The sequence below is a fragment of the Balaenoptera physalus genome, assembly GCF_965194825.1.
Source record: "Balaenoptera physalus genome assembly, chromosome: 2".
Classification (NCBI taxonomy): Eukaryota; Metazoa; Chordata; class Mammalia; order Artiodactyla; family Balaenopteridae; genus Balaenoptera; species Balaenoptera physalus.
In genome coordinates, this window is record NC_138883.1 from 38,580,679 (window position 1) to 38,605,480 (window position 24,802).

Here is a 24,802-nt window from a genome sequence, read left to right on the forward strand (position 1 = left end):
TTGTACCTGTTTTTTTTTAACATCTTTATTGAAGTATAATTGCTTTACAATGGTGTGTTAGTTTTTGCTTTATAACAAAGTGAATCAGTTATACATATACATATATCCCCATATCTCTTCCCTCTTGCATCTCCCTCCCTCCCACCCTCCCTATCCCACCCCTCTAGGTGGTCACAAAGCACTGAGCTGATCTCCCTGTGCTATGCGGCTGCTTCCCACTAGCTATCTATTTTACATTTGGTAGTGTATATATGTCCATACCACTCTCTCACTTTGTCCCAGCTTACCCTTCCCCCTCCCCGTGTCCTCAAGTCCATTCTCTAGTAGGTCTGCGTCTTTATTGCCGTCTTGCCCCTAGGTTCTTCATGACCTTTTTTTTTTTTTTTTTTTTAGAGTCCATATATGTGTTAGCATACGGTATTTGTTTTTCTCTTTCTGACTTACTTCACTCTGTATGACAGACTCTAGGTCCATCCACCTCACTACAAATAACTCAATTTCGTTTCTTTTTATGGCTGAGTAATATTCCATTGTATACATGTGCCACATCTTCTTTATCCATTCATCCGATGATGGACATTTAGGTTGCTTCCATGTCCTGGCTATTGTAAATAGAGCTGCAATGAACATTTTGGTACATGACTCTTTTTGAATTATGGTTTTCTCAGGGTATATGCCCAGTAGTGGGGTTGCTGGGTCGTATGGTAGTTCTATTTTTAGTTTTTTAAGGAACCTCCATATCGTTCTCCATAGTGGCTGTATCAATTTACATTCCCACCAACAGTGCAAGAGTGTTCCCTTTTCTCCACACCCTCTCCAGCATTTATTGTTTGTAGATTTTTTGGTGATGACCATTCTGACCAGTGTGAGATGATATCTCATTGTAGTTTTGATTTGCGTTTCTCTAATGATTAATGATGTTGAGCATTCTTTCATGTGTTTGTTGGCCATCTGTATATCTTCTTTGAAGAAATGTCTATTTAGGTCTTCTGTCCATTTTTGGATTGGGTTGTTTGTTTTTTGATATTGAGCTGCATGTAACTGTTTTTACAGTTTTTGCCTCTGTGAGAAATGCATTTTTCACTGGGGGCAAGAGCCAGGGGGTGTGGTGGCTAGGATTCCTGGTTTTCATCCAGGCTACCCAGGTTCAATTCCTGGGCAGGGAATTAAGATCTCGCTTCACACCACCACTCACTGCTACCTGTCCGAGATCACTCTTGTACACACCCGGTCGACTGCAGGAAGGGAGCTGTAACCTCAGCTACATCTCTGACTCCTGTCATGGCAGGCCAACCACAAGGATCCAGTCTGTGCCTGAGTCCCTTGTTATTTAACTAAAGACACCCCAACGCATTTAGAAGGCAGTCTATCTGTAGGGAAATAAACTTGCACCACCAGCCGTGCTTGGGGTAGAAAGCAAGGCTAGACTAGTGTTATTCTACCGAGTCTCTTGATTTTGTGTGGAAAGAATCCTAGCAGAGCAAACTGCTCTTTACCTCGCATCAACCTTCTGGGTTTGCTCAGCCGCCCAAGCACTGCAGGAACGGGTGGAAATTTCAGAGGAGAGGGAGAAAAGGATCCTAAGATAAAGCCTGGATTCTGGCTGTGTATTTATGTGTCTCTCAGCTACAGGCAACGGCCCTTACACCAACAGCTCTGGAGAGGCGGTGATGGTAACCTGAGGCCAGTGATTGGTAATCTAGGGGTTTAGGCGAGACACCGCCCCCACTCCCCCATCCCCCTTCCTCCCTGCCCAGGGTAGGAGCCGAGCAGGAGTTGTTTTCTCTGACCCCTGCCGGGGAGATTCCCGCTGTCTCCGGGTAACCTAGCCTTGACCTTTCCTAACAGGGGTTATCTAGCATATTCTTATCTAGCAAAAGGGGACGCCCCCATCCAACTCTCCTTTCGCCTTGCCTTCCTGCCTAACACTTTGCCTCGCCACCAACCTCTGACCTGGCCGCAGCGCACTTTGTCCTCACTCCTTGACCCTGTTTATGCAGTCGTCCTTTCTAGACAGGCCCGGGCGAAGCCTCTGGAGGGGAATCCGTAGATCAGTTCTTCTCAAACTTGAGCGAGCATAATATTTATCCGGCCGGCTTGTTAAAACATTGTTGGCCCTCGCTCCCAGAGTTCCCGGTTTCCTAGCTCTTGGATAGAGCCTGATAATTTGCATTTTTAACAAGTTCTTAGGAGATGCCGCCAGTCCGGGACCACTTTGAGAACCACCGCCTTAGATAAAAGAAGGTGCCGGTGCCGCGGCGTGAGCTCCTCCATTTCTTTCCATCTCTTTCCCCGGTCCCTTCGCACTTATGCTATTTTCCCTTCTCCGTCATAGACTCTGGCTTTTGGACTCTGTTTCTAGCGGTTCCCCTCCTGTCGCCGGTTCTGAGCGTTGTTAGAGAAAATTCCTGCCCACACTCCCCAGTCCTGTGCAACGTCGGCACCCCCCCTCACCCCCCGCCATTACTGTTTTTCCACAGCAAACGCTGCCCGCTGCACTCATCCCTCTCTCGGGTGTGAATTATTCACTCTCTTCCCTTACTCCTTGCATTAAGTGCAACCTTTCCCGCAACTTGGCAGTGGCTGGGCTCGCTGCTCGCCTGTGCGCTCCACAGCCCTGGGAAGCGTCCCTGTACTGCCGCCACGCTCCTCCGCGCGCCAGACCCAGCCTGGAGCGCCGGGGCCATTCCCGCTCCTGCTCTGCGCTCCGACCCTATCTGGCTCGGGCTCCAAGGTGTGGGCCAGGGCGGGTGCTGAAATCGCCTCTGTTGAGCTTCGGGCGCCGAAGCCCAGAGGGGGGCGGTAGCAGCGTCAGGTGGCTGCTCTGCGTCCCCGCGCGCCGCTCAGTCAGTCCCTGCTGCGCGCTCAGCCCGGACTGGAGCGGGAGATGATCAACACCTCCGCCCCGGCAGCTGCGTCCCCGGGAGCAGCCGGGACTCGGGACCTTGGCAGGAGAAACTGAGATGTGACCCCTCCGACTGCCTATTGCCTCTTTGGCATCCTGCCTGCTTCTCCCACTTCCTCTCCCACTCCACGGCCCCACTGGACAGCGAGCGTTTGCCTCGATCTCCGGGGAGAGAGGAGCGGCCACCAGGCGCATAGCCGGGCAGAAGTTGGGCTCAGCTGGGCAGCGCTGATCCGGCTGCGCCAGTGGGGTAGGCTAGGAAGTGGGAGAGGAAGGCGCAGTAGAGGGTCTGGGAGATAGGGCTTTGAGTGGGCTTTTCCTGCTCCCCCGGCCTCGGGGTCGGGGCAGGGGGAGAAATGCTGAGCCCGCGCCTAGGTGATCGCCGCCGCGACAGCAGCCTCAGCAACAGCTTCAGCATCAGCACCGGCGGGACAGCGACAGCGGGGGCGGCGCAGGCGCACTGTGCCCCGCGGAGCCTGCAGTTCCCGAACCCCGTGTGCGGCACCGCCACAGTCTGGGCAGCGGCGGCCGGGGGAGCGCTACTACCATGAACTGCCTGGTCCTCCTCCCCAGAGCTGCTCATCCGGGTCGGGCTGGAGACACAGTCAGGGGACCCCGTCGCCGCCGCCGCGCCCCCTCTTCTTTCGGCTCGATCTTCTCTTCCACCTTTTCTTCTTCTTCCTCCACCTTCTCTTCCTGCGTTCCCCCCTCCCCCGCCGCGGATCCTGGCCGCTGCTCTCCAGACCCAGGATGCCGGGGGGCAAGAGAGGGCTGGTGGCACCGCAGAACACATTTTTGGAGAACATCGTCAGGCGCTCCAGCGGTAAGAAGAGTTGCAGTCAGAACACCCCTCCACCTCCATCCTGCCCACCCATGCCCCCCATCCTCCCCGTCCCATCCCTCTCCCAAGGCGGGAGGGGGACGCAGACCGCCCTACCTGGCGGCTGCAGTTACAAGATGGACCTGATTTTAGGTGGGAGTGGGAATGAGGTGGCCGAGGAAAGTTAGTTGCATCCCCTCCCCAAGACGTACTTTCCCCCCTCCCACCTGTCCAGAGCCCAGAACCGCAGGAAGCCAAGGGAGAGCAGCGGCTAGGGTGTAGGTACATCTGGAGAACAGAGTTGAGTTTCGCTTTGTTGAGGGATATCTTTTTTGTTCATCGTTTCCCCACATTTTTAAACAAGTAGGCTGAAGAGACTGATCAAATTCTTAGAGTTAATCTCAGTGGAAGGGTTCCCTCAAGTTGGGAATGGCTGTGAAAGTGGCTACTTAAGATTTAGTTTCTGGAATGGCTTTCAGGCCCAACGGGCACCGCTGAAAGGAGCCTTGTGTATGAGAGGGTAGTTGGAGTTGAACCTGAGAAAGAGAGTCAGTTCTGGAAAAATGGGAAGGCAATTATTATGGTCAAATTTGTGTTTAAAGTTTTTTTTAAATTTTATTTTGCATTGGTCTGTATTGATCTATATGATATATTTGATTTGACTTAAACAGGAGAAATGTAGAAGGGAAGCAATAGCTACTGTGCTTTTAAAGTAACTAGAGAAAGAATTTTAAAAATGCCATTCTACCTTGCTATTGATGTTAGGGTTTTCTTGCCTTAAAGTGTCTTTGAATTGCCATCCATTTATGCATTCATTTCCTCTAAGATATCGAAATGGGGATGGTTATATATTTCACATTTTAGGACCTTATAAACTTTGCATTTTACTGAAATATACATTTTCTACTTGCTTTCAAATCTTTTATATAATTTTCAATTTTACAAGCAAGATATGTAAAATATCCTTTAAAGTTTTTTGATTTTTGTTTTTTTCCTTCAGAGGCCTGTTATTATATTTTGAGATCCTTTGCTTGCAGAATTATGAGAAAGACATTTCTGCATATTGATTACAGTAGATTTTGGACCAAAGCGATGGAAATACTCTATGCAATTCCATAATCATTGTTTATTCATTCATTCATTCATTCATTCAATGAAACAATATTTATTTGGGTGCCTTATACAAGAGACACTCTGTGGAGTCCTTCGGATAAAAAAATGATTAAGACACTTCTGCTCTCAAAAAGCTCCCTCCTTAGTGTCAAGACAGAGGCACACTCAAATGATAATAAATAATTAAATACAATTATGCTCTTCCTGAATTGGTAGATTAGGTTATATTAATTCTTAGGATATGATCTCTTCTAAAACTAGGCTTGCAAATATTTCCCCTGATTTGGGGACTATATGTAAGTGTTCCAAGGTATTTTTCATCAATCTCTGACATGGTATTTGGTTTTCATTTGAGGCTTTTGACTTTATTTCTTCGCATTTGGTCAATGCCTGATACTATACAAGTCTTGAACAGACTTTTTTGGGTTCCAAAAAAAAAAAAAATAGCTAATAGGCCTGGTTTAGTGTAAAAAAAAAAAAAAAAACTATAATACTTTTAGCCATTCCAGTGTGATTTCAAATGTGTTTGATTTTTTATGATATATAAAATATAAATTCCTCATGGTAACCAATGTCTATGTTTATACATTACTTTCTTATATTAATATTGTACAGAAACCTAGAGTACAAGGAGATATTACTGTTAAAACAACCAGTTTGGGAAATTTAAAGGTTATTGGAATTAGCTATTTAAGGTATATCAGTCTGTTTTTCAGCTTTCTCATCCTCTTGGGTTATTTCAACTCCATGCAATTTGGTCTGTGAGAGGACTTTTCAGAGAAGGCCTTAAAGAATAAAATCTGGAGGCTCTCTATTGCTCTGCGTGGTAACCAGAAAGTAGATGAGAATTCCTTGGCTGAAGTTTACTCATATAACATCTTTGGGTGAAACTTCTCATACATACCGGAACTATGAGCCAGTTTTTAGAATATCTTTTATTTCTGATATACCATGAAATTAAGACTTAACCTTATGTGGCTTAGAAAGAGCTGCTTCCATTGCCTCCATTTTAAATCTACCATCCAAGTCAATGAATGTTTTACCTTTTTACACTTCATGTTATAATTGCTTCACTGGTTTAATGTTTCTTTCCATGGATAGCACCAAGTACAAATGAAAATTTATCTGTTTTTGCATTTTAAATATCACCTCTAATTGCTTATGGCTAACTTTTAATACCACTACTCAAAACCTCTGAGCTTTGTTTGAAATGTGTTAGATATTTGAGGAAAGTATATGAGCATGTGTATGTAATCAATAAAAGAAAGTCTCAGTGCCACTTGTACAGGAAGAACCTCAGAAATTGAGAATTACAGTATTAAATTTCTCTACACATTTATGTGCGAGTATCCCACACTTGTTGCCATTTCTATATGATTTGGCAGAGAAATAGAAAAATTCATTCTGAGAAATTGTTTGAGATTAACAGAAAATTCCCTTCAGGGTTCTCACAGATGGATTGAATTTGTCACCGTGAAGATTTCATTATTCATTAACTTAACAACTTTGAAACTGAAGTATTGGCAGAGCTTTAGTGGAAAAGAAAAGAGGCAGCACTCCTAATCTAGCTAAGAATTGAAGAAAGATGGGTTACTTTTACCCCATGAAGTGCTTCTTTTTCTGATACAACATCATTTTCTTCTTATGAAAATATCAGATCTTTTAGTGAGAGTCGGAGTAGAAGCGTATCTAGAGACACACACAGATAAACATACAGACAGGTATCTACCCAGACACAAAGGTAGATGCAGAGGAAGAAAACTCTCTCTCTGTCTCACCACATAGAAAGAGCAAAAGAGAGATGTAAAAAGTAGCAGAAATACAGAGAGAGAGGGAGGGAAGGAGCGTGGGAGGGAGAGGGAGGGGGAGAGAGAGAGAGAGAGAAAGAGAGAGAGGGAGAAAGGGAGGGGTACTAGATATGAAAGGGCAATGGACACCAAGAGAAAAAGTCAAGTTTTATTCGTCCACAGTGATCATTAATGAGCTGAAATCTCTGCCAATTAGAAATCTATCAGAAAACTTCTTGATGGAGAAAAAAAGAGCAAGAAGTGTGGTATATTTGGGTATAGCTTTTAAACATGAGGATATTCTAATAAAGTTCCAAACTCCTCAGTTGCAATTTCGCAGAATAACAGTGCTGTATTCTTTGCCTTAGAGTAGCACTGTAGCCTATTTGCTGTTATTTTACACCTCTTGAGACTGGCTTTTTATTTTCCTTGTTTAGTTGACAGAGTCTGTTATGGGAAAGCATTTCAAATTGTCACTGGTGATTCAAAGTCTATAAAATAAAATAATGAGGGCCATTGAGTAGGATGGATACAAACATATTTTATAGCCAAATCCCAAAATAGTAGAAGTAGGGAATTCCTCTCTTTAGTTTTAAGATAAAAGATAAGATCATTTTTAGACAAATAAAAGGAATTAAAATCATTCTTAACATGTGATTCTAGTAGGTATAGGGTACACATTATTACTCCAAGAAATTGTAAAGGTCAAAAGCATAAATGCAATAGCAAGGTTTAGATACATTTTTGGCCAGTAGAATCAAAATATGTTGCTAGGAAGGGAAAGTTTGGGAACCATGTGGTGAGTTCATTACCTGCGTGCAGTGTCTCATAGAAGGCCCCCGTCCAAAATGCCGACTGACCGAATCTGTGTCTGGAACATGATCAGGCCATCTTCCCTTATTTAAACCTTGCATAGTATTTATGCGAGCTATTCACCAATATATTTTGGGCCATAGGGAGCAGTACACTTATGGGTAGAAGGTAGGTACCTGAAAGAAAGCAACAGTTTTTTAAGACTTTTAGGTGGAATTTTAGATTAAAACAAAACAAAACAAAACATTTCCAAGGCCTTCAATCTGATTATTGCTTTGGGCAGTACATTTTATATATATGTTGTCTTTGATTCCTTAACAAATAGGCAGAAATTATTAGTTTGGGTGACAGTAAACCTGGTTGCCATCTCGAAAATTTTTAACTATAAAAATAATGTCTTTTAAATTAGAATTTACTGTACTTTAATATTTTAAACATTATGAAAAACTAGAAATGTTTTTCTCTTTAGAGAAAAAAGGGGCCCAGGAAAGAAGAAAACAGAAAAGGCAGTATTTTATGAACCACTTAACCTTCAAGAGAAGAAGTTGAGTATACTCAGTTTTTCATTTTGCCTGAAATACCTGGTTGCACAAGCACTTGCTTTACTCAGTGCTCTTACCTATAGGAAAATCCAAAATCATTTTTGTGCTATGATTAATATTTGTAAAAACTAAGATCTTAAATGAGAACCTATGGGAGGGGAAATAAGAGAACTCGTGATTTAAAAACAAAACAGAAAAGAAATAATAACTCATAATTCTCATCCAATTAAAAAAATTGTGGAAAACAAATGGATTATTGTGGGGTTTTTTGGTGTAGAGTACTTGATATTTTTTCTTGAAAGATCTAAAATACTATTCAGGAAATGTTGATAAAACCACTTAGAGTTTTTGAAGCTTTGGTTTACCCAGGTCTTATAATGTATCACTTTTACCTTTAAAATATCATAGAGATTGAAATTATACTGACCACTTCCTAAATTATATTTATAAGTAAGCCAGAGGATTGTCCCTTGCTTTAGAGTACACACTGCCTTGTATAACAAATGCAGTACTTTGTTGACTAGAGAGTTGCTTGTCCCAGGACATTCTTGTGTTCATTAGAAATTGCTCTGTTTGTTTATCTTTTGCTTGATTCCAGAAGTAGAGTATATAAGAAATCCACGTGCCTGGCCATCTGTCAACTGCCCTACTAAAAGAAACATAAAGCAGTATTTTTGTTAATAGAAGGGAGTGGCTATGATTGTTTTAACTGATGGTGACTGAGTACATTTCTATAAAGGAGTCTTTTAGTTTAGTCAATATTTATCTTTTACTTTCATTGTTAATAACAGCTGCTTGGTAGCATGGAGGAACAACGCTGCCACCTTCTCTCCAGTGTCTGGTCTAGGAAAAGTTGTACTGTTCTCCAGAGCGCTGTAGTTAAGATTCACCACAAGAGGGCACTATAGGTCCTGCCACAGGTGAACTAAGTAGTTAATATCTTTCTGTTTCTCTTTTCTGTCCTTTTCCTCAAGTTTGATTGGGGGTTAAAATCAACGCAGTTAGTTCTTACTCTTGGCAGAAAATATCTAAAACACAAGACATATAGGAAAGTGAAATGAAGAAAGGAATTGCAATCTTATATTAGTTAATGGTGACCTACGTTTTGTGACTGAATGTGATATTAGTAAAAGCAGTTTATGGAAACAAATTCAAATAAATTTTAGACTAGTAGAGTATTTACTTTAGCAGATGAACAAAATTTTATTGTAATAAATCACCTCAGTGTGGTGATAATATGTATGAAATGTAAAGTTTTGCAGAATAATAATGTATAATGTTCATACTAGAAGGATGAATATATTTTCTATTTCAACAAAAATTTTCCTCATCAGATGTCTTGATATAATTTTGATCAAGTTGGTGAAGTAGAATCAGTTCATGACAGTGCTTTGATCTTATTAAAAGGTAGTTTACAGATTTACAGTTACTTACCTAGGGTATTATATGATTCTAGTATTTTGATGTTATCCAAACTTTAAAAATAAAATACAGAGCTAAAGTAAATATTCTTCAAAGTTCTTCAAATTTATTAAACTCTCAAAAAAATATGATTGGAGACATATTACTTTAGGAGGTTCTATTTCCTGTCAGTCATCAAGTCTGAATCTTGGTTTTAGGGATTTTTTTCTTTTTGGTAGGGTTAGAAACCATATTTTGAGAGATGCTCTGAAATGTCCCAAACAAAATCATTTTTAATGGGAAAAATTAAAATATGCCATACAGCACTTCTATGAAGAACAGAGATACATAGTGAAATCAAATGAACATGAATAACAAGTCACAAAACCAGTGGTTATTATTGTTGTGGAAATTGAGGTCAAAGAAAGTAGTCTTTATGTGCTGTAAGAAATGGACATTTGTAAAACATTTTTCTTTACTCATAGAATTTTTAAAACTCCAGTCATATGTTCTCACCACACACACAATAAAAGAAAACACTAGCTATGTGAGATGATGGACATGTTAATTAGCTTGATTGTATACGTATATCAAACCATCAAGTTGTACACTTTAAATATATACAATTTTTATTTGTCAGTTATACCTCAACAAGGCTGAAAAAAAAATCCTCAGTGTGTTCCACTAAATACCCTAGCTTAATAATGTATGATATAACTCCTCTTCATTATTGAAGAATGACTAAAAAGAGTAATTTAAATATTCTCATTTTATATAATATAGAAGTTTTAATATTGGAAAGGCTTGGTCTTGAAAGATACTTGATCAAATGAAGGCTGTGACAATATTGTCACATATATCAGTGTGTTAGATGTTATTTTAGTGTTTGGTTGTTTATGGATACTGTTACTAATACAGAGAAATATTTGTGTACATTCTAGATAGTAGTTTTGTGATATGTTGAGTTTTCACATGGGAAAAGATAGGAAAAGTAAATAAAAAGTGAAATAGTTTATAAAGGAAGAGTGGTTGCAAAGCTGCTTGAAATTTTATTGAAATGGATTTCTTTCTTTCTTGGGTATGGTCCCATCAGAGAAACATAAGTACAAAGTCCTATTGATTTCACAAGTTATATGATTTGAGATCTGAGCTTAGGTGCACAATCAGTTTCTAGAGGTAATGACATGTAACTGGGAAGTTGTGGAAGTGTTGGTATATGGACTAAGCTTCTTGAGGATATGGGTTAAACCTTACACATGCACATAGCACTAAGTACTAGTTGAATAAATGTTTTTTTGCTATTGCCTCCTAAATTAACCAAGTCTAGAATTGATTTTTTTCTAAAACACTGCTGATTAAATCTATTAAGTAAGCTTGTATCAGTAATTGTATAGTTTAAAATATTTAGGTAACTAATGTGTATATCTGAAAATGGAAATCATATTGTACAGGGAAAATCAGATGGGACTCATGAGAGCATGAGAGGTGGATGTGTATGTGATCTCACACTCATCTCTTATTCCAACTTGATGTACAGCTGAAATATTTCCTATCATTTTTGTTCTAATCTCCAAGGGCTTAAAAGATAGACTTTTATACAGGAAATAACTGTTTAGAAATTTGTTGATCCTAATTATTGTTTTAAAAACGATTTTGCAGTTAGGAGTTATTGATGGTTAAGTTTTATCCTTGGGAATTGATCCGTACCAGTTTATGTATCTTCTGAGTGAGTTCTGCCTTGAGAAGCAGCTTGCAGTCCTGTGCACTATCCAGAGGAAGAGGCAGAATAGATTTTGGCTTTTTAGAGACTGCATGGCCAGCCTCAGATCACCAAGTTTAACTGAAAATCAAGCAACTCACTTAGATTGAGGGCAAATTTCATCTTTATCCTGATCTTTTCTGTAAGCCTTTTCTGTCTGCTGGCATATTTTTGATTTGGGACAAATTATAGCACAATGAGTTTATTTTCATATATTTATGGCATTGAGAGAATAGAGGAATTTTTCAATGAGGGCTAAATAATCCCAGAATAAACTCCCCTAAAAATAACTCCCATCCTTTTGCTTGATGTTCATACTCTTTCTAGTTAATCATTCACTAATTCAACATATATTGTTGAGTGCCCACTATGTGCTAGGCTCTGATATAAGCACTGGGGATGCACATTGAACACAATGATAAAAATAACATTTCTCCTATTTTTTTTTTTCTTTCTGTGAGGGGCAGTGTGCACACTGGTTAGGCACCATAGGTTCTGGAGGCTCGCGTTAAAGTCCTGGCTCTGATGCTTTTTAGCTCTGTGACTTATCTATACCTAGTTTTCTCCTTTGCAAAATGCAAGTAATAAAAGTGCCTAGCTTACGGTGTTGGAGTGAGGATTAAGTGAGGAAATACAAGCAAAGTGCTGAGAACAGTGTCTGGCACATAACAAGCACCGTATCAGTATCAGTGTGGTTAGTTATTGTTATTAGTTAGATGTTTAAAACTTTGAATGCACCTTCTGTAGTTGATGCCTTTAATTCTTGGTCACCATTTCCTTTTGCGCCTCTTTTCAATGGATTTCTGTGTAAAACGTAATGCTGAAACTTCTAGAAGTTTACAGGTGAGCATTCTTCTTGTGAATCCAAAAACCTTTTATTTGTCCATATTTTTCTGGCTCTGTAGGATTTAAGACTCTGCTCCCCTACCCTCTCCACATGAGTTCATCTTTTGGCTTTCATGACTTTTCACTTTCTCCTGCCCTTTTCCCTTTCTTTTTCTATACCCTTTCTATTCCTTTTCTATCCCCTTTCTCCTCCCCTCTCCTCCTCTTCCCTCTCCTGAAGGATGGTTGGTTCAACCTTCAGCTGTCTTTCTTACATCTTTATCCTCCTTTTCAGAGCAAGTTTGTCCTTGGTCATAATTTAAAATGTATCCTTTCTGTTCTCCAGTCCTGTATTTCCAGTGGCCTATAGAATTTCTCTTGTACCCCTCACAAGTTATCTAAAACTCATTGTGGCCAGAGAATTGAATTTATCATTGGTTTTGGCTTCAGATAGACTTACTTTTTTGGTATTTCCCCATTTCTGTCAAAGGTGTCTTTAATATTTTAATCTTTTAGTCTAGAAATCTTAGGGTCATTTCTGGCTTCCCACTCAGTGTAATATTAGTCTTACTTGCTAACCAGATTACTGATCCCTAGGGGTAAGAATTCTGCCAAGTAGTTTTTTCTTACCCTTTATAAGCGCTGTGTGCCGAGTGAGTGATTCCTGCCCGTTCACTCTACTGACTCAGGGCATGAAACATGTCCATTACCAATATCATATACAGCCAATGTGTATAAGTGTGATGGACCAAAGGAGGAGTTACAGGTTGAAAGAAGAGTTGCCTCACTACTGGGCCCAGAAACAAAAGATGTCCTCTGAGAGTGAGGAATGAAAGGTGTGATACCTTCTCCTTGTTTGTTCCCAAGCAGCCTCTTTTTCCACTAGAGCAACCACCGTCAAGGTAACTGGTCATCTTTCTGGAACTCTGTGGGGCAGAGAACAGTGCTCTGAACAGAGCAAAGGCATTTCCATCTTGTCTTGACACAGACTTCCGTCCTGACTCTAGCCATTACTCTTGGTGACATCCTAGGGCTCTACAGGATTATAGTAACTACCTTGTGGGTTTGCTGGGAAGATTCAGCAAACCCACAAATGTAGCGGATCTTGCACTGTGCCTCATCATAGCAAGGGCTTAATAAATGTTCACCTGTTCCTATTTTCTCTGAGGTAAGGGAGATTTACTTTTCTTTTTTTTAACCTGAAGAAAGCAAAGTATTAAATAGTTAAGGCTTTCCTAAGTCTTAAACTGGTGGATCTGAGATTAAAGGCATTTGGATTCACTTTACCAAGGGCTTACTTATTTGGAGAAAAAAACCAAAACCAAAACAAACAAATAAACACCACTCTTTCCCCCAACAAAAAACTACTACTTACAGTCAAAGAAACATCAGTTCTTTTTACCTCAGTAATTGGCAGTGCTTGGAGAAGCTGAAGAAGGCAGAAATTCAGCCTCTTTTTGTAACTGGCTCAGTGAAATCTGGCCAAAGGAGAGAAATGAATTGAATTTGTGATCTGTATCTTTCCCTTGAACATTTAGCTCCTAATGCATAGATAGTAGAAATTAAAAAAAAAATAAGACAAAGCTTTAGAAAATTAATCGGATTGTAAATGCATTCAGAAAAGCCTCACTTCTACTTTTTCTACCAGGTGTGGAGCTTAGACTAGACTTTTAATTGAAATTCTCCATTAGTTATCTTGCTATTAGTGTTTGATTGCCTTAAAAGGTTAACTTCAAAGAAAATAGAATCCCTTTAGAACAGCTGTAGTTCATTTGCAAAAACAAGGTTTGCTTATTTGCAGGATTGAAAAATGATGCTTAAACATTAAAAATGTAAAACTTTATTCCCCCTGACAAACATATCTTGACTGATTTAGCTTTTATCCAAGATTATATAACTAGCGAATGTTTTAAGTCCTTAGGTGTTTTAATAAATGTCATTGTAATGAAATTCAGTAAAAATTTGTTCTTATCAACAGCAGGGTGAAGGTTTTCTGTTGTACTATGAGACTATGAATCTCATAGGCCATTATTGCAGTTATCTTTTACTTTTAATGATTCTGACGAGTATAGTTTTTAGAAACACATCTTTCATGAACAAAACACCAGTGATTAAAAGTAGAAACTTTGAATTGTTGAACATTTTTGTGTGTGTAGAAATATTTTCTATAACAAAATTGCTATTATTCCTACCATTAGAATTTCAGGAATATATGTTAAAGTATCTCATGAATTCTGAACCACTTTGGCTAGATGGAAAAATGATGAATTTAATGCCATCAAAGAAACACAGAAACTTAAAAATGTACCTTTGATCTTGAAGGAGATGAAAAGTGAAGGCATATTTTTATCTTTGATGACAGCTGAACAAGTTTGAATAAATTAACAGATATTTTTTGCATATTTCCAACTCCCACAGTGATGGTCTGCTTAATGTTGCCAATTATTACTATATAATAATTAGTTTCATTGTGGAATGAGACAGGTACAAAGTGTATGTGTCTACACACACACACACACACACACACACACACACACACACACACACACACACACATTTCCTTGATATAGAGCTGTAGGATAAAGGTGTATTTGTAAGGACATGAAACATACCAGTTTTATATTCTGTTATTGACATAGTAGAAGTGGGTAATGAACCTACCTGAAATCAACATTGTGGATGTGGGCATGACATATAAATTATTTATGCTTTTGTTTAGCCATCTGTGCCAGGATTTTATTTAACCCAAATAGAAATGTGCTATATGTGCTTCAGGGATTGTTCTGCTGTTACTGTTCTCTGAAACTTAAATATATCTATAGATATCACTCACCCACTTAAGACAAGTTTAAAAAGTAATATATGCTCCATGACTTAAATGCACAAGTTTCCAGAGTTCAGGGAAATCTGTGTCGGAACACCTAATTTTAATTTTTTTACAGAATTGTCAGTTCTTTGAAGAAAAATACCTAGCATAATTCTTGTCTATATTCTTGACAATGTCTACCATTGCTCTAGTAATTGTTTATTGGCTGTATGACTTTAAATAGGAATAAGAATTTTTATATTTGATCATTCAACAAACTTTTGTAGGTATACAGTGATGAACCAACAGACATCGTCCCTGCCCTCATGGAACTTGGAGTCTGGTGGGAAGATAGGTGTTCAACAAACCCAAACAAAATATAAATTACAGACTGTGGTAAGCACCTTGAAGGAAAAAGGGAGGGTGCTGTGATCAAGTGTAACAGAAACTAATTTTGATTGGGAGATGGTGTCAGGGAAGACATTTCTAAGGAAGTAGTGTTGAATTGAGGCCTAAAGTAAGAGGTAACTAGATGATGAGTGGGCAGAAGAATATTTCAGGCAAAGAGAAAACACGTGAACCGTCCTAAGGAGGAAAGAGAAAACGAGTGGCTAAGTTTGTGAAGCTTAAAAGCCAGTGTAGTTGGATTGCAGTGGGCAAAAAAAGAGGAAGGCGGGAAACAAGGGCGGAGAGACAGAGGCTTGACTATTTCGGGTAAGGCTTTTGCATTGTATTCCAAGTGCAGTGGACAGATCTCCTGGCCACAGGGGTCACTTGCTGTATAACAGCAAGTTGGGTTGGAGGGAGGAACAGTGACAGTAGGGGACCAGCCAGGAGACTGTTGCAATTGTCCAGGCAAGAGATGATGGTGGGTTGGCCTGGGAAGTAACAGTAGAGAAGGAGAGAAGTGTGGATGCCTCTGCTGGTAGAATTATTAGGGTTTGGTGTTGAATTGGATGGCATGAATGAAGAGGTGTGAAGGATGGCTTTCAGGGTTTTGGCTCAAGCATCGGGCATAGAGAGAGGTAAGGATGGAGATGAAGAAAACTGAGATGGAGAAAACTGGGAGATTGCCGGGTTTGTAGTGAAGCTCTAGAGATTACCTGCATTATCACTTTGTTATCTAGCTCCCTTTTCATTCCCTTGAAGTAAATAAGAATGCAGCCAAAGAGAGCTTAGTTCAGTGAGACTGTGTACAGAGGTGATTTCTGTATTCTCCTTACAGAGGTTCAGAAGACTATCACAGGCCAGGTAATTAGCTTGGTCCGTCTGGTTGTTCTTGTGGATTAGAAATATGTAACTTCAGATTTTAACAGGAGGCTGGTTCAGATGAGAAACAAAGTAAATTTTTTTTTTGTATGTATGTATGTATATATGTTTCCGAAGTAGGTTTTTTAAATTGAGGTATAGTCGATTTACAATATTATATTAGTTTCAGGTGTACAACATAGTGATTCAAAATTTTTATAGATTATACTCCACTTACAGTTATTATAAAATATTGGCAATATTCCCTGTGCTATACAATATATCCTTGTAGCTTAGTTATTTTATACACAGTAGTTTGTAGCTCTTAATCTCCTACCCCTCTCCCCGCTGGTAACCACTTAGTTTGTTCTCTCTATCCAAGGTAAAATTTTGAGTAAAACCAAGATTCCCAAACCAAATCTAACTTTATAATGAATATTTGACAATCAGCATTGTTGAAATACCCTCTTCAATACTTTTTAGAAAACATTAGTGATTGTTGCATGAGCTTCATTGTGTTGCTTTTAAGCTCCAAGTTTCCATTCTTGGCCACTGATTTTTGCAATGTGAATTCTTTAGCTCTTTGAATCAGAGAATTGTGGAGGGTGGGGTAATACTTGGAACTGTGAGCACCTGCACTCAAATCCCTCCCTCATGGAGGCCTCGGGGTTCTGCGAGAGTGGCTGCAAATAGCCCTTAGCTCAATTTACCGGTTTCTGCCTATACTTCACCTCTGCTGGAGGAGGTCTATGCCAGGGTTTTAGGGCTTTCAGAATAAGGGTGATGATTTCTGGGTGGTATGCTTCTCCAAGGTTAGGACTAAATGAATATAATGTGAGGGAAAATCCTGTTGACTTTTCTCAGAATCAGCACTAGACCTTGGAAAAAGTATAAATTAGTGAATGTGTTTTATTCAGTGTGTTTGGTTTCTTTTTGCGAAGTCTTTTCCTTTCTCACCTCCATGTCTGGGTTCTTCCTCAGTACTCTAGAATTCTTTTTTGCCTTAGCAGTTCTTAAAATATCTGAAAACTTCTCTGTGCTTGTGCTTTGAAATACTTCTCTCTAGGGTAATTTGCATAAAAAAGATGAGAGGGAGAGAGAGAGGTTTAACCCCCAAAAAGGCGTTCCACACTTGTTAATGTCCATGGAATTTCTGGATCAGAGAATGGGGTAGTTTTCATACAAACAAATGAAACGAAAACCTAAATAACCATCTAGTCATGCCAGACACAGGTAGTGTTGGAGCAGCTCAAAGGAAAAGATTCTTTTCCTGGAATTGCTATAGAAAGGAAGAATACATGCTTTTATATATTGTTTTCATTGACTGAATATAACCTTTCTTCTTCCAGAAACTTCTGCCAGTGGAATTATTGACCTCATGGTTTCTATGTGATCTCCTTTAGGAATGGGATTAATATGTAGTGGTATTAAATTGTAGTTACTTTCCGTGATGTCTGAAGAAATAGCACTGTAAAGAGGAAGGGCTTCCTTTATATTAAATGAAAACAAAAGTTTAAACAGCAGTTCAGAAATATAGTGATGAAATAGAAAGTCTTAGACGGCGAGGCCTAATTCTGTCTTTCTCCCCCACTAGATGCCCTTTTCCTATGTTTGCCGAGTCCTCTAACTTCCCTGGCCTGCTTTCCCATCCTTAAAAGGAAGAAAAGGATGCACAAGATGAGTGTAGTCATGAGCTTGGGGAATCACCTGATGATCTCACTAAAATGCAGATTCTGATTCATCAGGTCTGGGGTGGGTCCCAGGTTCTGCATTGTTAATAAATTCCCAGGTGATACCCGTCTACACTTTGAGTAGCAAGATATGAGAGCAAAGTTTCCCAAACCTGGCTGAGAATGAGACTGACCTCTGAGGCTGTATTTTTGTGTTCCAATCCTAGGGAGTCAATTCAGTGTGTCTGCATTAGAATTTAGCAATCTGTAGATTCTATTGCCGCTGCCAGCATTTAGGCATTATTGCAGTAGATCAGGGCTTCTCCACCCTGGCTGCATATTAGACCACATGAGATTTAAATAAACTTATGCCTGGCTTTCACTCCAGACCAATTAAAACCAACTCTTTGGGGCCTAGAATGAGTAATTCCTGTGGCCCCCTCCAATTCTCCTCAACCTCCATCCCAATCGAATGAATAGTCAAAATTGAGAAACACTCATAAGGATCCTAGTGGGCATTTTGAATTAGGGACGTGCTATTTAGTTTTTGACCTTCTAACACTTGAAGAAAAAGTGCTTGTTTTATTTCATGTCCATCTCTGAGAGGATACTCGATGGTCTTGAAAGAATATAATAAGGTGTTTTCAAGTCTCAGGCTCTTGCAGAGATCCGTTTGAGAATTTGTCCATGTGTAGGATTATTGCTTCTGAAATGTTTTACTGGACTAGACCACCTGGTAGTGATAATTACCCAATTCTTAGAGCCCTCATACAGGAACGTCTGTGTATTTAAAACATTTGGACATGATTGTTTCAGTCCTTGATGATGTTTCTAAACAGTCTGAATTCCGAGGAAGGTTTAATTTTTCAGACTTCATGACTGTTGGTGTGCTAAGAGCTGTGAGGACAAATCAGAACTGGTTTCCCTAAGCTTGGTTGATGAATGTCAGTGTATTTGTGCTGCTATTACAAAATGCCATAAATTGGGTGGCTTATAACCAACAGAAATTTATTTCTTACAGTTCTGGAGCCTGCAAGTTCAAGATCAGAGTGCCAGCATGGTCAGGTTCTGGTGAGAACCTTCTTCCTGATTGCAGACTGCTGGCTTCTCATTGTATTCTCCTCATATGATGGGAAGCCCAGCAGAGGAAGCACGTGCTCTCATCATTATTATAAGGGCCCTAATCACAATCATGTGGCTCTCCATCCATACGACCTCATTGAATCCTAATCAAATCTCAAAGGTCCCACCTCCTAATACCATCACACGAGGCGTAGAGTTTCAACATATCAATTTTGGGAGGACACATGCATTCAGTTCATAACGATGAGGATGATGATGGTTACTAAGAATTCTGGGCAATTTCTTTAATGAATTTATGTTTCCAAAACTTCTGAGCTGATCTTGCTTTCTAGATTTGCAACTATTTCCTTTGTAAAGAAGTTATCCTTCAGTAAGCAGTTTGCTTTTCCCTGCCATGTTTTAAAGCCAAAGGGAATTAAAATTTTCTGGGAAGCAATTTTAATTACTCTGCTATCTTGTTCTTAATATTTGTTAATAATACCAGGTTTTACATTCATCAAAACAATAATTTTCATGACTATAGGGAAATGGAACAGTTGTGTGAATATTTCATATACACATATTGCGTTTCAACTAACAGACAAGTTTCCGAAAGAAGCTCCTGGACAATTTAATACTGAGCAACTTCCCTCTAATTTAGCTTTTAACATTAAAAAAATCTGTCTCCCCTTCTTCTTTCTCTCCCCCTTCCTCCTAATATTTTATTTTGTAGTTTAGCTCTCAGTATAATTTTATAGGTTTTGGTTTGCAGGGTCAACATTTAAAAATTTATTTTTTCTAGGTTCTTTGTTTATACACACACACACAGAAAGCTCTCTCTGGGTATATAATACAGTTGTAAAAGAATCTTATATATAATAAACAATAACAGTTTATAGTTTATAAAGAATTTTTACTCCTATGGGTAGTTTATAAAGATTTTGCCTACATTATTCTAATCTCCATAAACTACCCAGAGTGGTAGGTATCATTATGAGGAAGCCAATAACCTAATTAAAACTCCCCAGGTTTTTCACAGTAGCTCCCTTGGTAGTATTGAGACAGGATCCAAATGCTGGTGGAAAATATGGGGAAAGGATTTTAATGATAATTTGATTGTTATGACTATTTACCAGTTGATGACTAGTTATATGAAGGACCTAGCACTATGGTTGATTTTCTCAATTATGGTTTTATAAAACATTCAGAAATGATAGAAGCAGTTCTTATGGTTGTCTTCCTAAACCCAGAGCACGTATTGCTAATGCATAATTATTAAGACCTTGAGGTAAGGGCTAGTGAGCACACAGTCCAGTTACTTTACTCTCTGTTGGTCTAAATTAATAGAATCAAACTTGAAGAATAAAGATAAATGGAGAGCATATTTCCTCGACTATTTTTTAAAACTTAAAAAAAACTTTGAGTTGCTAGGTTGAATTGAATATGCAAGCAAATACTCTAGAGTGTACCTAGCAATTATCTGAATTGTCCATATTCTATGTTATCGGTTAAAATCAAGTATATATTTTAAAAAATAAGATTGAAGATAGGCAGCACCTCAACAACTCACTTTTTTAAAATTTAATTTTTATTTTATACAGCAGGTTCTTATTAGTTATCTATTTTATACAAATTAGTGTATATATGTCCATCCCAATCTCCCAATTCATTCCAACCCCCCACCCCTACTTTCCCTCCTTGGTGTCCATACGTTTTCAACAACTCACTTTTGATTCCAACTTCTAAGTTCTTTTTCCTAAACCACTCCGCCTTCATGCTAATATGAGAGTTATTCCTCTCTGCCGTGAATTGTTTTAGGACTTACCTTTCATTCCTAGTCTTCTACTTTTCTGTCTAAAGCAAAAAATGAGGCACAGTTTCCCCTAGAAAAGGTTTGAAGTTGCAAATGTCTCAGTCAAGAATTAGAATTTAAGGAACCTGGGTGCTAGTTCCTGCTTCTGACCTCCTGGGGCACTTGGGGCCTGGTGAGTCTCCAACTCACTGTGGGATGGAGTTGCATGTAGACATCTGGCCCAATGCCTGGCAGAGAGTAAGGGCTCTGCTCCTGGTTGCTTTTGTTATTAATTTTGTTATTACACAGAATTACTAGGATGTAAGTGAAATAATATATCAACAGCAAATGGATAGTGAGAGCGGGGCCCTTCTGAGCTGGAGTCTTAATTTTCCCATTGTAGAGCTATTGAAAATGGTATGTTGGTGTGGGGTTACATTTTTGATAGCAGATTTAACTAGGAACAGTTAGAGCTTCTGATCTAAATCCTAAAAAATGTCTAGAAAACAAGTCTGTTTATGAGAGAGGAAGGTCTACAAGGCCTTTGGGGATAGTTTGAAGCAAGGTTTTAAAACCATGAGATACAACCCTCCATAGGGTGTAGATCCATTTAATGGGTCTTGACTGGCGCACTAAAAAATTGAAATAGAACAGAAATAGAGTACATCTCATGTAGTAAGAGTGTTATCTGAGAAATTTTTTCAGTTGTGTGTACATGTGTGCATGTGTGTAAACACACATTGAGTCACTATGTAAAATTTGTTTCTTACTATGAGCTTCAATTAAAGAAAGTTTGAAAAACACCGATTTGGATAGCTTCTGGGGAAAGAAGGCCTCCTGCAGTAGACCCTTTAATGTTTATGGTCCTTCTGTTTTAGAACTGTGGGATTCTCTTTCCTGGGATACTGACAGTTCCTTTAATCAATAAGTAATTACTGTATTGTGACTACTGTATGCATAGTAGGCATAAACTTTATAGTTCTGAGGACCGTATCATCTATTTGAGAAGATAAAAAAATAGCATATATGAAAGCATATATGAGGTATTTAGAGAGGCACTTCATACTAAATTTCATGATATCAATTATATAAAGAGAGATCCCTGCAAGAATCTATGAATGCATTTGTTTATTGATATAGTCAGACAATTAGCAAGCATACATTAGATGCCAGGCACTGTGTTAGGTATTGGAGGATCAAATAGAACTTACAGCTCAACAGGCAGATATGCATTAATCATTTCATGACACAAATAGGTATAAAATTGCAACTTTGATAAGGGCTGTGAGTGAGAGGTACATCATGTCTAAAATTATTAGGGATGACCTGGTCAGAAGGTCAGGGAAAGATTCACTAGAGTCATGACGATTGCGTTAAGATCTAAATAAATGTAGGTGTCAACCAAATGCGGAAGGAAAGCAATGATGTTCAGGCAGAGAGAATGTGGAGTTAAAAGGTCCTCCTATGGTGGGAGAGGACTTGAAACTTACAAGAAAAAAGAAAACATCAGTGTGGCTGTCATACTCAGGGCAAGGTGCAGCATGGTGAGAGTTGAGGTTTGACAGACTCTGAGGTCATTATAGGCCATGCAAAGTTGGGAGAGTTCTGAGAGCCCTGCCAAGCTATTGACAGATGTTAAATCAGGGAGGGATATGATCCAGATTGAATTTTGAAAAGACCTGCCTGGCTTCAGTGTGGATAATCTATTGAAGGAATCACTCAATGATTCCTTTATTGAGAGGGTCTGAGTAAACCGATTAGGTAGCTCTTGGCATGGTCTAGGGGAGAGATGATGGAAGCTTGGAGTTGGGAGATGATGATGAGGATCTAGAGAAATGGAGAGATTTGAAAGGGTTCTAGGAGATAAAATTAATAAGATTTGGTACTAAATTAACTATAGGGGTAATCAGAAGGATGTTGAAAGATGGCTCTCAGATTTCTGCATGGATGGTGATCTCGTTTTCTAAGATAGGAAACACTGGGAAAGCACCTGATTTGGGGAAATGACAGGTCAAGGACATGTTCTACTGAGGTAAATTTAAGCTATCTATGAGGAGAGGTGAACCTGGATATAAAGATCTAGAGTTTATAGAAGAGGTCTGGTTTGGAGATAGAGTTACTGAATCTATGGAGATAGGTGAAAGCAGAAGAGGAATGGACATAGAGGAACTTTAATATACTCACTGGATAAAGAGTGTTGAGTCTGCAAAGGAAATGGAGGAGTGTCCAGAGAATCAGGGAAATGTTGTTCTATGTAAGCTAAGGATTGAGACATTTTTAAGGAGGGAGTGGTTACCAATGCTTCTGAATTATTAAGTGGAAAGTGTAAAAAGTGTCCTTTGGATTTGGTGACATGGAGAGATTATTGGTTACCTAGGTTGTCTTGGAGCGGTGAGGACATAAGCCAGATAGGAGTGAGTTGAGTGAATAGGGGCTGAGAAGACAGAGCCAATGAGAATAGACAACTTTTATGAAAAGTTTGTCCTGTGAAGTGTTGGACACAGACAGATATGATGGTAGCCAGAGGATGTGGATTCAGTGGTAACCACTGAATGTGTCATAGAGAAGGGAGAGTTGAACTGGTTCTTAAAAGTTTTGATAGGCAAAGGGATGAAGAAAAAGTATTTCAAGTGGATAGTAGGCATCATGAGTGAGCATCTTTTGGGGATATAATGAGAAAACTGACCTAACTGCGATAGTATGGACTTCAGGAGTAATGAGAAATATGTTGCACAGGCAGAGAGGATGAGGCTGGATTTCAGAGGACTTTGTGAGTCTGGGAGAGGATTCAGTGATGTAAGCAGTTGGGAGACTTGATCTGGATGAAGAGTGGTAGGATGGAGGTAGGGCTTGAGGGGGAAAAATGAATGTTAGTCTGAAAATCAGGGAGACCATGTAGCAAGCTATATGCACTGCCACAGCTACCTAGTCATGAAGTGAGGAACATACGGCTTAGAGAGGTTAAACTGACTAGGACCTGGCCTGGGCTAAGAAGGGAAAGAAGTTAATTTTTGATGACCATATTACAAATATTTATAATTGATGCTATACATAAATGAAAATATATATTTATAGAAGAATTTATATTTTATGAAGCATTTTTGCAGGAATAAGCTCATTTTAATCTCTAATCACTGTATGTACCAAGGAAACGTAGTATTACCATTCTTATAGCTAGGGTTCAGCTCAAATGCCACTGGTTTCCTAAAACTTGTGATTCTCTAGCCCTTTGTCCTTCTTGTATTTTCTTTTAAGTTTGAGGTATACTTTATACGAAGTAAAACATACAGATCTTGTATACAGTTCAATTAGTTTTGGCAAATGTATATACCTCTGTAGTTTATATCTCTATAAAGATAGAAAACAATGACCTTCTCCAGAAAGTTCATCAATCCCTCTACCATCAGTCCCTCTACCGTCCCATCCCCCTCAGAAATCATTGTTCTGATCTCTGTCACCATAGATTGACCTTGTCTATATTTAAACTTCATATGAATGAAATTATAGTTTCTGACTTCTTTAAATCATCAATGTTTTTCAGATTAATTTGTGTTGCTGCAATCTATCAGTAGTTTGTTCCATTTTAGAGCTGATTGGTATGTCTTGTATGAATATGCCACAATTTTTAATCCATTCTCTTGTTGATGGACATTTGCATTGTTTTCAATTTTTGGCTACTGTGAATAAATCTGATGTGAACATTTTTCTACAAGTCTTTTTGTTAACGTATCTTTTCATTTCACTTGAGTAAATGCCTAGAAGTGAAATTTCTGGGTCATAGTTGAATATTTAACTTTTCATGAAACTGTTTTCCAAAGTGATCATACCATTTTATATTCTCATTAGCATTTTTTAAAGAATTTCAGTTGTTCCATATTTTCATCAACATTTTTGTATTATTAGCCTTTATAACCACTCTAGTGGTTAAGCAGTGATAGATCATTGTGCTTTTAGTTTGTATTTCCCTAATGCATGATGATGGTGAGTGTCTTATTCTTGTGCTTATTGGCTATTGTACATCTTCTTTTGTGAAATGTCTGTTCAAGTCATTTGCCCATTTTGTTAATTGGGTCATTTGCCCTTTGGTAGGATTTTTCGGGCCTGTTTTGGATAGGAGTTCTTTCTCAGGTATCTGCACTGTGAATATTTTCTCGCAGTCTGTGGATTCCCTTTTCATTTTCTTGACAGTGTCCTTGAATGAGCAGTTGATTTTAATTTTGATAATGTCTAATTTATTTATCAATACTTTCTTTTATGGT

General features: G+C 38.9%; 1 protein-coding gene across 1 annotated transcript in view; it reads left to right on the forward strand.

The window, feature by feature from the left end:
* The first annotated feature begins 2,523 nt into the window (after positions 1-2,523).
* Positions 2,524-24,802, forward strand: part of KCNH5 (potassium voltage-gated channel subfamily H member 5) — a 334,448-nt gene continuing 312,169 nt past the window's right edge. Inside the window, exon 1 of the mRNA XM_082450353.1 lies at positions 2,524-3,728. Coding sequence (XP_082306479.1) covers positions 3,656-3,728 — 73 coding nt within the window. The 5' untranslated portion in view covers positions 2,524-3,655. The remainder of the gene's footprint in view (positions 3,729-24,802) is intronic.